General features: G+C 39.8%; 1 protein-coding gene across 4 annotated transcripts in view; it reads right to left on the bottom strand.

Annotated features, from left to right (window-relative positions):
• The window catches only part of LOC125271610, a 99,255-nt gene that overhangs the window by 27,622 nt on the left and 57,126 nt on the right, over positions 1-14,507 (bottom strand). Inside the window, exons 1-12 of one of the 4 annotated variants that reach the window (XM_048195720.1) lie at positions 9,747-10,097; positions 9,363-9,659; positions 8,951-9,262; positions 8,530-8,856; positions 8,121-8,435; positions 7,719-8,030; positions 5,468-5,782; positions 5,087-5,389; positions 4,696-5,001; positions 4,344-4,619; positions 1,547-1,648; positions 1,011-1,054 (exon numbers count right to left, since the gene is read on the bottom strand). In XM_048195720.1, the coding sequence (XP_048051677.1) occupies positions 1,011-1,054; positions 1,547-1,648; positions 4,344-4,619; positions 4,696-5,001; positions 5,087-5,389; positions 5,468-5,782; positions 7,719-8,030; positions 8,121-8,435; positions 8,530-8,856; positions 8,951-9,262; positions 9,363-9,659; positions 9,747-9,789 (2,952 nt within the window). In that variant the 5' untranslated portion in view covers positions 9,790-10,097. Of the gene's footprint in view, positions 1-1,010; positions 1,055-1,546; positions 1,649-4,343; positions 4,620-4,695; positions 5,002-5,086; positions 5,390-5,467; positions 5,783-7,718; positions 8,031-8,120; positions 8,436-8,529; positions 8,857-8,950; positions 9,263-9,362; positions 9,660-9,746; positions 10,098-14,507 lie in introns of those variants that run through there. The other 3 variants (XM_048195718.1, XM_048195721.1, XM_048195719.1) reach the window with 3 other exon arrangements.

Raw genomic sequence — 14,507 nt, 5'->3', positions numbered from 1 at the left:
TTTTGTTTTCCTTATCCATATTATGTTGTTTTCTGTGAAAACTTACCACGATACGTATTAACAAATAACTTGTCCATGGCAACAGTAGAATTTTTTAACGGCAAAACCTGGGATGCTGTCGTTAAACACTTTACGGTTTCCCTTACCTAAGTGAACAGTTTAAGAGATTATATGCAACACCCTTAAGTCATTCCCTTAGTTAAGGGGAAATCACGCCTTAAGTGTCATACTTAAGGGAAAAACTTAAGGTGCTTTATGCAACCGGGCAATGGTCTTAAACTTTTGATCAGCTGATGAACAGCCTGTTTGAGTTTAAATGCAGTTTTCAATAAATTGCCTACTCTCTATTTTTTTGTCTCTTGTTCCTGTTTCTTCTTTTAGCATTTGAAAGCAGTACTTACAACCTGGTTATGATCCAATAGCGCAAAATGCGAATACTTGAAATCCCCCGGTCTTAAGATTTTGTTCAGGAGTGTATATATTTTATTTAAATAATACAATTTTAAATAATACATTTTTTTAAATAATACAATATCCGGATTCCAACTAGCAGTGCCATTTTTTATGTTATTACAAAAATGGCTATCTGTGATACATTTAATAAAGAAACACATCTTGATAAAGATGACAGGATGCCGAAACAACTTGACACTTTTGTTGTTTGAAAGAGAACTAACAGATAATGATGCTATCAGTGATGCTATCAGTATCTCCGGTTCAAAACCCAGTCGACTCTGACTTGTTTAGAACAGACATCAGTCATACAAGGTAAGCTATAGGTTTTTAGTCTGACCCGCCGTGGCATTGTTATGCAATATTTTTTGCATGTAATATTTGTGAGCAAGGGGTTTTCTGAAATTTAGCCTGCATAAGCCACATTTACTGAGCTAGCAAAAGCAGGTTGTCGACTCAGACGTTGTTTCTCAAATCACATGTTCTGCATTTCATGTAGATCTGGTTCTGCTTTAAGTGTAAATCAGTCATTAAACAAGAATGTAATCACTCCTCACCTCTCCACCGCTCATCTCTGTCCCGTCTGTGGAAGGGTGCTGATCTGTGCAACATAACCAGAGTAAAATTATGTCAAGTCACCTTATTTCTCTAGCGCTTTATACTATACAGATTGTTTCAAAGCAGGACAATTAATGTCATTATTCAGCTCAGTTCAGTTCAATGTTGTTTCAAATCATTTCAGTGACAGTGTTGATGTTTATTCAGCTTAATTTAGTTCAGGTTTTGTTCTTATCTGATTGCAGTCAAATTGATTATAATGCAGAATATTAAGACAATTTTAAATTAATCAAAAGTTAAAATCATTGTAAGATAAAGCAATTCTCTAAAGCCGGCTTCAGAAAACAAAATATTAGCTTTTTTTTATCAATTTAGACCTGACTGTAAGTGTGAAACCCAAAATCCATGAAATCACATGACAACTGGTTTAAACTGCTAAAGTAATTTGAATTCAGAATCGCAGAGAGAAAGTAAAACAGCAGCAGGTCACACAAGGCCAGCAGACCATTAAATCATGTGTGTGTGCAATTGTCACCTCGTGTCTTGATGTATCTTAATTTGTATAATAACAGGACTGACATTCCCATCAACAGCAGAGTCACACATACACAAGAGACGACGATTCGCTCAGAAACACCTGGGGAACAAACACAAAAGTTTACTCTATAAACATCAATCTCTAAACCCGCTTTTTAATAAAATGTATAAATAGACAGACAGATAATACCATTTGCATCTGCAAATTTCCTAAAATCTATTTGTGGCTGTTCAGCTCTTTCACTTCTGCTTTCATTACCTGATGAAATCACAAACCACCAACTTCCTGCTCAGCCATTTAATTTCTAAACTTAATCTCTAAATCTACCACTATTTGTGAGGTCAAGACAATTACTGATGCTAATCACTTTTAAATAGAAACAGTGTCGTTCAGGTTGAGCCCCATTTACAGCTCGTCCCTCATTTTCTTTGAGGATGAGGTCACGACAAGACTCCTAGAATAAATGAATGGGAAAGAATTTTGGAGGGTTTAAATGCAAAAATGTGAAGTTTACAATTTTATAAAAACACATTAATTCCTCTGTTAAATTATTTGAACTGTATAACTTTAGTACTATATACACAGATTATTTACTGTAAAATTAGATATAATTTAACACAGAAAAGGTTAGTAAGTGATTTTTCCACACTAAAATAATTGTAACGTCACTTTTTTGTGTTTAGTTTCATTTTCATGGACTTTTTGTTTGTTTCTCTTTTTTACCTGTTTCCTTTGTTCTACTTTAATCTCTCTAAATCATCCTTGTAAATAATACATCACAGAGTACGGGACTGCAAAAGTATGGATTATGCAGAGGATCAGCTCTGGTCCTTGCACCAAGGAGGATAGGCACTGGAGGATTTTGTGAATAAATTCCTGGAACTGTGACATCAGGTTTGTTGGCACAAGTACACTTTAAAGATGCACTTTTGGAGCTGGCTTAACGATGACCTGCTCTAAATAATGCTGCTAGGGAATGACACCTGCTCATTATCTGAATATAATGAGTACACGCTGTGTATGGCTGGTTCTCCACTAAATGTAGAGGAGGAAGCTCGCTCCTGCCCAAAATCCTTAAGTGGACCACATTGTCAAACCCAGAGCCCAGTCAACTGCCCCCACACCATGCATGGAGAATAAGCCAGAGCCCACCTCAGACAGGGAGGCCATGATGCCATGATGAACGAGCCAGAGCCTGTAAGGGGGACAGAGCCTACCTTCGCCCCGGAGCCCGAGCCCCACAGTGAGTCTGACCAGGTGTGTGAGATGGAAACGCCACAATCATCACTGATCTCAACCAGCTTCTCTCTCCCGCCTCCTCTTCTTGATTCAGCCAGTTTGTCAGCCCCACCTCTGCTGGTTCCCTTTAGCCCCTGACTTGTCCTCTAACACCACTCTGTTGTTTGGATCTGCTTTCAGTCTTTCGGTCTCCAGCTCCACCCAGTCAAGAGGATCCCATGGCTCTGCCTCCAGCTTCTATACCCATCACTCCTCCTCGGCCTATTGGCTCCGCATTAACTTCTCCCTCTATCGGCAACACCAGAGACCATCACCCTCACGGCTCCATCAGGCTCCCTCGTCCCTTGTCCCTCTGGCTCCACCTTAGTCAGATGTCACCCTGACTGAGCCACAGACTTGCGGACTTTCAGCTACGCTTCATTCCTCCACCCCTTCAGCTCCACTAGACTCTCCCTTCCCTCCAGCTCTGCCTTGGTCCTCAGTCCTCTGGCTTCATCTATGATGCTTGGCGCGGTGGATCCCACTTGGTCTCCAAAGCCATCTGTGTCGTTCAACCCTTTTAGCTCTATGTCTGCACCTGGTCTCCTCTTCTAACGATTCCATCTCCATCAGTAGACCCCTGGGTGTCAGCCAAGTCTCCACCATGGTTCCTCTCCCTGTCGACTCTACCATGGGCTGTCATCCTGGCTGTCCTCTGGGTCACCACCTGGCAACTCCTTCTCCTGGAACCTCCCTGGTTCTTCCTAACATCATCGCCACCTTGTTTTCTCCCGCCACCATCATCACAAATCTCCAGACCTTTGCTCCACTTGTCCTTGTCCAGAGCCCCCGCCCTGCCTCCTCAGGTGGACTTTTAGAGATGCACCTTCCCAAAGGGGGGCATTCTCTCACATTCTGCTTGTGTTTAGGTTCATTTTCATGGACTTTGTGTCTCTTAAGTTACCTTTTTCCTTTGTTCTAGTTTCCCGCTACTAGTTAGTTATCATAGTTATTAGATCACACCTGTTTGTATTCTGTTAGTTATCTTGTGTTAATATGCTCTTAGGTTCCTTCAGTTCATTGTCCAGTATTGTTTGTGTCTTGTTTTGTTGTGTAACAGATGTAGGTTAGTAAGAGCTGTGCATGTAAACCTCACTCCCCTGATCTCAAGAGATGCTCTAGCGACTGACGCTAGGGGTTGCAGCCTTTAACCTCCTTGTTAGAGCACCAAACTCCCAAGCAGACGGGCCCGAGTTTGCGTCCCGCTTGGAGCGGTCAGGTGCGAACTGGAGGGGCTACAGTTGCATTGCTCATTTTGGATTGATGTTCTTGTCTTATTTAATAAAACTGTATTGTAATTTGTTCTTCCTTATCTCTCTTTGTCATCCTTTTGGATAATGCATTACAATACTGTTGGTGGGATTGTACTTTTTTTGGGATTTGTACTTTATTTTATAATTAACTTGTATTGAATGCAGAACATTTCTTTTCCAAGACTTGTACATTGTGACATTACTTTAAAAAGTAAATTATAATCAGTAGCATAACAATATATGTTGACAAAGGAAATACTTACTCTTCTTGACTTGTAGATTAACTTTAGTGGTGATGTGAGCTCCACACCAGTATATCCCAGAATCCTCTTCTCTCAGATCAGTGATGTTCACAGTAAAGACTCCAGTAGAAGCTTCATCACTGAAAGAGAATCGATCATCTCTGATCGTCTCCAATGAAACTCCATCCTTCACACACATGGAGGGTTCATGTGCTTTGCAGAAGAGTTTCTGATGTTCATCATGATGTTTGCACTGGATTGACATGTCGTCTCCTTCATACTTAGTCAAGTTCAGCTCTGGAAATGATGAGAAATATAAGAACATCAATTCACAGCCATAGTTTGACATATTCAGATGATAAACCTTCCTCACCCTTGTTCATGATGACGATCAGATGAGTGTAAAGATAATTCACGTCTCTCTCTAATGTCACTGCACACCAGTATTTCCCAGCATCCTCTGCTGTCAGTCCAGTGATGGTCCCAGTGAAGACACTTGCATTGACGTTATTATTCAGAGTCAATCTGTCAGTCTTGGTCTCTTTCTCTTCATTGAGAGTATTTCTATCTCTAGTGGAGCACTTCCCCTTACAGAGAGACTTTGACTTTGATTTATAGATTGAATCATAAGGGCAGATGATCTCAGCAGATTCTCCTTCACGTCTCACTACTGGAGCCACTGCAAACACACAAACACAGACATTTAACACACATGATTCTGAATAGACTGTATTTCTATAATGAAATCATCTGAATTCCCTCACTGATGAGGTTGAGCTGAATTTTGGTGTTCAGGGAGATGAAAGTCAAATGTGTGTCTCTGGTTTCTGCTCCACACCAGTAAACTCCAGCATCTCTCACGCTCACATTACTGATGCTCACTGTAAAAACTCTCTCTTCATTTCTCTCAGATGAAGGACTCATTGGTTTTACTTTAGACATACTCATTATCTGGCAGGTGTGATTATCATCCTCTTTGCAGAAATGAACTTCATGTTCCTCTGGGATCTGACAGCTGATGCTGAATTCTTCACCAAGATGAGCAGATTCAGTCACAAACATTGCACCTGTAAACCAAGAGAAATTAGATATAAATCAGATCAGATAATTCAAACACACAAGATACAGTATTTCATGTTCCTCACCATCTGTGACGTTCAGCTGAAGTTCAGTGAAGCTCTCAGTATAGTGAGACACATTCACTCCACACCTGTATGTTCCTGCATCTGCAGCTTTCAGCTCTCTAAAAAACACCATCAAGACTCCTGCTCTGGTGTCGTCATATAAAGAGACATCTCCATTCTCCATCCATTCATCCTGAACTCCTGGATTCTTCCTCTCTGAACATCCATCTGATTCTTTACAGATGTATTTTGGATTGGTTTTGTATTGAGGATGTTCACACTTGATCATCATACGACCTCCTGAGCGGCTTGTCATTCTAGATACTCCCACTTTAGCTGTCACAATAGATGTTTTATTATTGGCAGCGGCTATTCACACTAAGTGCAAATATCAATATATTCTATTTACACTAAGTGACAATAGCAGCATTTTCTTAGCAATACGCTATTTACACTAGGCAGATACTATTTGCACCTCAGTGTTTTTGTATATTAACAAAGAGCCATAGAGTGTAAATGATTATATTTATTAAAATTATTAAATAGATGTTGCCTTATTAGGAGGATAAAAACCCTACCTACACCTTTGTTTTTTTTTGTTTTTTTTGGGGTATATATATCATTATTTTTGTTAGAATTACACCAAAACATGAATTAGCCCTCCCACAATTTTTGGAGAGCGTCGATTTATGTGTCAAAAACGATCGATTTTTATTTTATTTTTTTTAATTTTGCTTGTGTTACATGCCCCCTATATGTGCACAAGTAAATTTGCAGTCAAAACACGAATATGCCCCTCCCACGATTTTTTGAGAGTTTTTTTTTTTTTTGATGGAAAACAGCTGTTATGTTTTGAAAACGATCGATTTTTAATTTTTTTTTGCTTGTGTTACATCATGCCCCCTATATGTGCAAATGTGATTTAGCAAAATTAAATGTATGATCATTAAAACTTAATAAATTTTTTTTTAAATGCATGTTACATGCTTAAAATGAACTGAGTTAGAATGGCCTGGGAACTGCAGTTGTTGTTTTTTTCTTTGTTTACAAACAACGTCTGAGTTTAGAGGGTCACAGAGTGCTTCAGCTCAGTTGGTGTCTGGAGGCAGAACAGAGAGGCTGTGCTGCTTTATTCAGTTAAGATTGTAATATTCTGCTAGTTTAGGAAGCATGGCATGCTTATTAGTCACTGGCAAAGACAACAGAGACAGCATTTTGTCTGCTGTTTGCCAGTATCCCAAAATGGAAGAATTTTTGGGTGATGAGGGTTTGAAAATTCCAATACACTGTGATAGTGTTTATTACACTTATGACATTGATGGTGTGGTGGTTGAGGTTAAGGATATGTGTGGAGAGGTTGGTCATGTCCATTATCTGTTTCTTCAGGAGTTCCAAGCACACATGATCAACAGTCATTATGATAATCTTAAGAAGCATATCAAATTGAATGTGTAAACAGAGAAGGAAATCTCTGCTTCACGGAACTCCTGTGGTTGGACAGTTGGACATGTTGATGGTGGATACTTCTTTAATATGTCAGTTGTGCCAACTAAGGATGGTGGATTGAACAGCATGTTCATGAATAATGTAACTGCACAAGTGAAGACAGCAGAAGTATTAAACAAAGTTGTCACTGAGTTTAAAGATTTGCACCACGCAACATGGATCAGCCTTCAATGTAGAAGGCAAACTTTCATGACCGATCTAAATTCAATGTTCTTGCTGGTGACCAGGGATTTGTATTTATGCTGTTGTGTCTTTGCACTCTGCGTGCAATATACATGCAAAAGGCCCCAGGGTCCACTTGATGTGGTCACGTTATGGGGTGGTGGGAAACCGAGGGAGTGTGTTTTCTACTCTGTGCATGAATGAAGCGTCCAACTTTTCCTCTAATCTTGAGATCGATATCTCCAGGACACTTTGTGGTGTTTTTAACGAGGCAGAGCTTGGTTACTCTTTGAATTTTGTGCAGCTCTACACCAATACACAATAGGGTGAAAGACAATTCTGCTAGCCTTACTTGCTAATGCTGTGCAACTTAAAACGCTGAACTTTGTGTGACATTATTAAAGCTTAAAGTGGCCCAACCAGACACTGGTGGGCGGACCTAGTGTAAATAGCATTTTGACAACAAGGGACACTATCTTCACACAGTGTAAATAGACACTCCATTTATGAATTTATATTAAACCTTATCATCTCAAGATCAATCTCACTGTAACACTGTAAAATGTTTAATGGCTACATGTGTAAATCATCTGAATTCACTCACTAATGAGGTTGAGCTGAATTTTGGTGTTCAGGGAGATGAAAGTCAAATGTGTGTCTCTGGTTTCTGCTCCACACCAGTAAACTCCAGCATCTCTCACGCTCACATTACTGATGCTCACTGTAAAAACTCTCTCTTCATTTCTCTCAGATGAACCGTTCATTTCTGTCACTGTAGATGTGCTGATGTTTTGACAGATGTGATTATCATCCTCTTTGCAGAAATGAACTTTATGTTCCTCTGGGATCTGACAGGTGATGTTGACTTCTTCACCAAGATGAGCAGTTTTAGTCACAACTTTTGGATATTTTGCACCTATAAACCAGGACAAAAAAGAGTAAATAATCAGAACAAATATATTATATATTATTATACATACAAGATACAGTATTTCATGTTCCTCACCATCTATGATGTTCAGCTGAAGTTCAGTGAAGCTCTCAGTATAGTGAGACACATTCACTCCACACCTGTATGTTCCTGCATCTGCAGCTTTCAGGTCTCTAAAAAACACCATCAAGACTCCTGCTCTGGTGTCGTCATATAAAGAAACATCTCCATTCTCCATCCATTCATCCTGAACTCCTGGATTCTTCCTCTCTGAACATCCATCTGATTCTTTACAGATGTATTTTGGATTGGTTTTGTATTGAGGATGTTCACACTTGATCATCATACGACCTCCTGAGTATCCGCTCACTCTAGACACGCCCACTTTAGCTGTCAATCACAAATATCACAACTAATTAACTTCTCCACAAACAGGGATTTTAGAAACTTTAAAACTAGATTTAAATGAGTTTATTTTACTTACTAATTACATGCAAATTAAATCTATTAATAACTGAGTAACTGTACGATTGTTCTCTGATCCAAACTCCACATGAATAAACTCCTCCATCATCTGGTCTCACAGCAGTAATTCTCATAGTGAAGATTTTTATCTGTCTGTTATCAGAAATACTGAATCTTTCTTTCTTCTTCCATGTGTCAGTAGTGGAGATCAGCTCATCAGTGATGTCATTTCCTGTTTTGTATATACTCTTCCTAGCATTCCTTTGATTCCATGAATATTCACAGCTGAAAGCAGCAGTTTCTCCTCTATTTACCATCACTGTCTTTGACACTCCACAGCACAAATCTGTCAACATTCAAGGTTTTAAAGAAGTACATAAAAATATAAAACAAACAAAACATTGAAAAAATATTGCCTCAGACTACTTTGTACTACTCACCCACATGTAGATGAACAGTATTAATAATGGAGTATCTGTATGAGTGTCTGTATTCCCAAACTCCACATAAATAAACTCCTCCATCATCTGGTGTCACAGCAGTAATTCTCACACTGAAGAGATTATGTTTGTCATTAAAAATGCTGAATTTCTTATTCCATTTGTCAGTGCGTATCACCTCATCAATAGAATATTTTCCTTCTTTGAATATGATCTTGGGATGATTAATATGATTCTGTGAATATTCACAGCTGAATGAGGCAGTTTCTCCATTACGCACCGTTACTCTCTTTGACACTTTACAACATGAATCTGCAATTCACAAAATAAATAAAATCATCTTGCATATATAAAACCTTTGAAAATATCAGTAGTTTTACTGCATGACGACTTCAATCTTAAAATGACTGACCTTCTTCCACATTCAAAGTCATATCAATATACCAGTGGTTTTCAACCGTAATCCGGTATTCTCCAGCATCTTGTTGATTTAAATCTCTAATGAAGATCATGAGGTTTCCATCACTGTTACGAAACAGTGTGAATCGTCCCTCATTAATCCAGTTATAATATTTCTTATCATTTATTATTGTTCTCCACTCAGGTATTTTGGCCATATATTTAGCGGAGTAACTGAACCAAGTCTTCTGTGAATCAACAAGAAGACTTCCTCCAGAATATCCAGAGACACTAAAGCATCTCACTGCACCTGTCAATCAGATTGATACTGTGATCAGAAACCTCATGAACAGAAAACAGCATCATTACTGCAGTGATGAAAGAGAAAAGCTCTGACCTGAGATCAGGTAGAAAGTGAAGAAGATGAGGAGGATCTTCATTGTGAGTTGAGTTCAGTCTTCTTTATGCTGAATGTTCTCTGTGTGAATCTCTCTGTCTCTACATCTGTCTGCTTTAGTTACTTCCTCTTTCTTCAGCTCTTTATCAGTAATGAGCAGCTTTACTGGCCCCTCCCACCATCAGCACTGACTGAATATTACATTAATCACACTGAAAGAGCGCCACCTAGTGGAGGATACAGTGTCTGATACTGAGAGATCATACAGGGTTCATCTTCTCTATATAAGGACTAATGACACTGAAGATTATTGATCAACATTATTTAAATCCTACACTAGAGGGCGACAGTATAATTCACATCTACAGTAAGCCTGTACAAGACACTCTTGGAAATACATATAAATGCATTTGATACTTTGGGTTCATCATTTGAAAGAAACAACAATAAGTTTTTAGATCGAAACAGACCAGATCTGATTGTTTGGATACTTCATTCATTAAAAAAACACATTATATAATATCATAGTTTGATGTGGATTCAGAACCACTGACAGCAGCTGTCATAGAAACATCAGCATCTGTGATGACCATAGACTGTAAAAAAATATGGACGTAGCGTCCGTGACGTCACCCATAGAGTTCTGAACAGCAGTTTTGAAGCGTAAATGAGGCCGCGGCCATCTTAGCTGCGCGTCACTGCCGGATAACTGAAAATGGGCAAAGAGGCGGGGAGGTGGTTTGAGCTGATATGACTGGTTGCTGAAACCACGCCCGCCTCGCTCGACGTGACCATGTTAGCAGGCAAAGGAGCTATCTATCTATCTTAGATAAAATATTAATGAAGATAAGTTTTATCATCAGAACGTTCTAAAGGTTTACTGTCAATCTACGGTGTTTTTTAACATATAGATCCTCCAACACCGTAGTGTTGGGTGTGCAAATAACAACATGGAAAATCAAATGGGACTTCATACCTTTATAATATAATATAATATCGCGAGATGAATCCAATCTGTGGCACTTGGGTAAAATATGAGTGTCCATTGCAAAACAAAAAAACATTTCACATTTCTTCTGAATGATCTGCTCTCTGTCATCGTTCTTCAAGAAGGGATGCAATCTGAACAGCCTTTATGTTGTAAAACTGTATACGATCGTATCTAACAAACAAATGAAACCATGTCCAAAGTATATTTTTTTCAAAATAGTGCAGCAGTTTTAGTTATAATATCCAAGCAGTGCTGTCGGATTTTGATATCCTCCCGCCATTGTCATTGCAGTAAATCTCACAACCAAAACTTTCAGCCAATGCCACGATCCAACAACGTGTGTGTGTCTCTTCCCCATGCATGCACATCTACACAGACACACATCAGTCTCGAATATTATGCAGCAAGCCATATTTTATAATTGTATAAAATAATCAAGAAAAAAAGCACAAAAACGGCTGAGATGCCAAATTCAGCGGCAGCTGAGGTAACATGACGGCTCACAGACAGCAGCGCAATCTACCTGTCACTCAAGTGACCACGCCCTTAATTATGCAGAACTTTAAGGCTTAATATAATTTAAACGGATAAGTTATAAAAAAATTCACCCCCCTCAGAGTTGTCATGAAGGGCAAAAATAGCAGTATAGACCAAAACCACAATTTGAACCAACTTGTAAACATGTTTTTTTCTGCTATAAACTTGGCCAATTTAACATGGGACTCTATGAGATTCTGCTCTCTTTTGGAGCCTGTCCCTAGCGGCCAGTCGATGAATCGCAGTTTAAGTTACTTCCGTATTGGCTTCACGAGAGAAAGGGGGAGGTTGCCGCTTGGTGATGACAGTTGAACTTGAGATTATCTGCTTCCTTCCCTTGCCATTTACAAATTCATCATAACAGAACACAAGAAAGTTAATTTATGTTCTGATAACTACCATACAATGCAAATACTGTACATAAAAGTAATTTTAATAAAGCCAAGAAATGTAATGTTTAGTCCAAGCAGCAACCTCCCTCTGTGTCTCTTGAAGCCAATATGGAAGTGACTAAAATTGCAATTCATCGACTGGCCACTAGGGACAGGCTCAAAAAGAGAGCAGAATCTCATTGAGCCCCATGTTAAAATGGTCACCACTAGCCGTTTGTCTGCTGCCCCTCCAGTTCACACCTCCTGCTCCAAGCGGGACGTCCGCATGGGAGATGGGCGCTCTAACATGGAGGCTAAAGACCACAGTGTCTAGCGTCAGTCACTAGAGTATCTCTTGAGTTCAGGGGAATGAGGTTTACTTGCACAGCTCTTACCGGCCATCATCTCAGCTCCACTCACGTCTCACCTCTTTGCCCATTTTCAGTTATCCGGGAGTGCAGCCAAGATGGTCAAAACGGCCAAACGGCTGGCTTTAGGTTTCAAAAATGCTCTTCAGAACCCTATGGGTGACATCACAGACACTACTAATATATATATATATATATATATATTTTTTTTTTTTTTTTTACAGTTGATGGTTAAGTAATATAAATGTAACAGTAACTTATATTAGCCACTAGATGAAGCCAGAGGTTCAAATAAGACAGCTATTTGTGTGTTTACTGTAGATGCTTCAAAACTGTAATAATAAATGCAACTGTGAATAAAACATCACAAACACTATACTAGAGAGATTCTCTAGAGGCATGAGTATAGATGCCTAATAAAGCTACATTTGGGATAAACTGATTATATGTTTACCCAATTTTACCATTAAGAACTGGCAAAAACCCCATTGCATTGTGGGGGAGTTTTGCATGAGCAGGATATATTCACATTTCCTTCTGAAAATGTTAAATCTAAATTGATATGTTGTTTGAAATAAGTCAATTTGATATCTCAGCAAATTTTAGAGGTCAGTGTTTAATATAATAATAATAATAATAATAATAATAATAGATTTTATTTATAAAGAGCTTTTCATTCCAGAGAATCTCAAAGTGCTACAATTAAAAATATGTTAACCACAATTAAAAAACAAGACAACAATAAATCAATCAACACATAAAAGCCTTTCTAAATAGAAAGGTCTTCAGATCTGCTTTAAAAGAGTCCAGACTCTTTACTGCTCTCAGCTCGATGGGGAGGTTGTTCCAGAGCCGAGGCGCGGCCGAGCAGAAAGCTCAGTGCCCCATGGTTCGGAGCCTAGTGGTGGGGACCTGAAGAAGCAGGCGGCCTGATGATCTGAGGGTACGGGTGGAGGATTGCAGAATGATAAGTTCTTGTAGATATGGTGGTGCTTGTCCAGTGATGCATTTGTATGTGAGCAAGAGGATTTTGTAATCAATCCAGGATGAAACAGGGAGCCAGTGCAGTGAGTATAAAATGGGGGTTATGTGTTCATATTTACGGACTCTCATTAGGACTCTGGCAGCGCTGTTCTGGATGTATTGCAGCTTTTGGATGTTCCTGCCAGAAATCCCAGTGAAGAGTCCGTTGCAGTAGTCCAGCCTTGAGGAGATAAAGGCATGAACAAGTTTCTCTGCATCTGGACGGGTTAGAAGCGGACGGACTTTGGAAATGTTACGAAGGTGGTGAAAGGAGGTCTTGCAGATGTATTTTATGTGGTCATTGAAGGTTAGCTGGGGATCAAACCGAATGCCTAGGTTTGTAATGGAGGAGGAGAGAGTGATGACCTGGACATCAAAGGTAAACTGGGATATGGGTGAGGAGCGGATCTGATGAGAGGTGCCAACAAGGAGTGCCTCTGTTTTACTGGAGTTCAGCTGGAGGAAGTTGCTGTTCATCCATGCCTTTATCTCCTCAAGGCATGTGGTGAGTCGTGACAAAGCTGTGGAGGGGCTTGGGGCAGTTTTGATATAGAGTTGTGTGTCATCAGCATAACAGTGGAAGGACATTCCATGTCTGCTGATGACACGACCGAGGGGAAGCATGTAGAGGATGAATAGGATGGGGCCAAGAACCGACCCCTGCGGAACATCACATGTGACAGGGAGCTGCCTGGACTTGCATCCTCCCAATATAACACTTACAGTCCTGCCAGAAAGGTAGGACTGAAACCACTGTAGTGCTGTGCCCGAAAGCCCAGCAGTGTTTTGGAGGTGGCCCAGGAGGATGGTATGGTCTACTGTGTCAAAGTCCGCTGTTAGGTCAAGGAGAATGAGCAGTGATGGTGATCCTGAATTGGCTGCCATCAGAAGGTCGTTCACCACCCGGATTAAAGCTGTTTCGGTGCTGTGGGAGGAGCGGAAGCCTGATTGAAATATCTCAAAGAGGTTGTTGTGTTTGAGATAGTTGTGGAGCTGAGAGGCAGCTTTCTTCTCCAGAACCTTTGACAGGAAGGTGAAGTTGGAAATTGGCCTGTAGTTTGCAAGAACCTCTGGATCTAAGGTTGATTTCTTAAGTACTGGATGAATAACAGTGGTTTTAAGGGCAGATGGGACGTGACCAGTTTTAAAGGAGAGATTAACAAGGTGGGTGATGATTGGGCTGACATTAGGAATGAATGACTTGAGCAGAACAGTTGGGATGGGATCTAGGGAGCAGGTGGATGGCTTCATTTTTCTTATGGTTTCCTCAATGTGGCTCTGCTGAACCTCAGTGAAGTCTGAGAGAGATGGCAATCTCCTTGGCGAAGGGTTGAAGACCGGGGGATACAGGGAAGAAGAGCCAGATATTGAACAACCAGTAATAATAATCTGTATAATTAAGCATCTTTACAATTTATCTTAGTCAGATGTTGAGTTTGTGAAGATATTTTAGTGATTCATGAGTATCTTT

Source organism: Megalobrama amblycephala, linkage group LG7 (assembly GCF_018812025.1).
Source record: "Megalobrama amblycephala isolate DHTTF-2021 linkage group LG7, ASM1881202v1, whole genome shotgun sequence".
Lineage (NCBI taxonomy): Eukaryota > Metazoa > Chordata > Actinopteri > Cypriniformes > Xenocyprididae > Megalobrama > Megalobrama amblycephala.
This window is presented reverse-complemented; position numbering and strand designations above follow the sequence as displayed.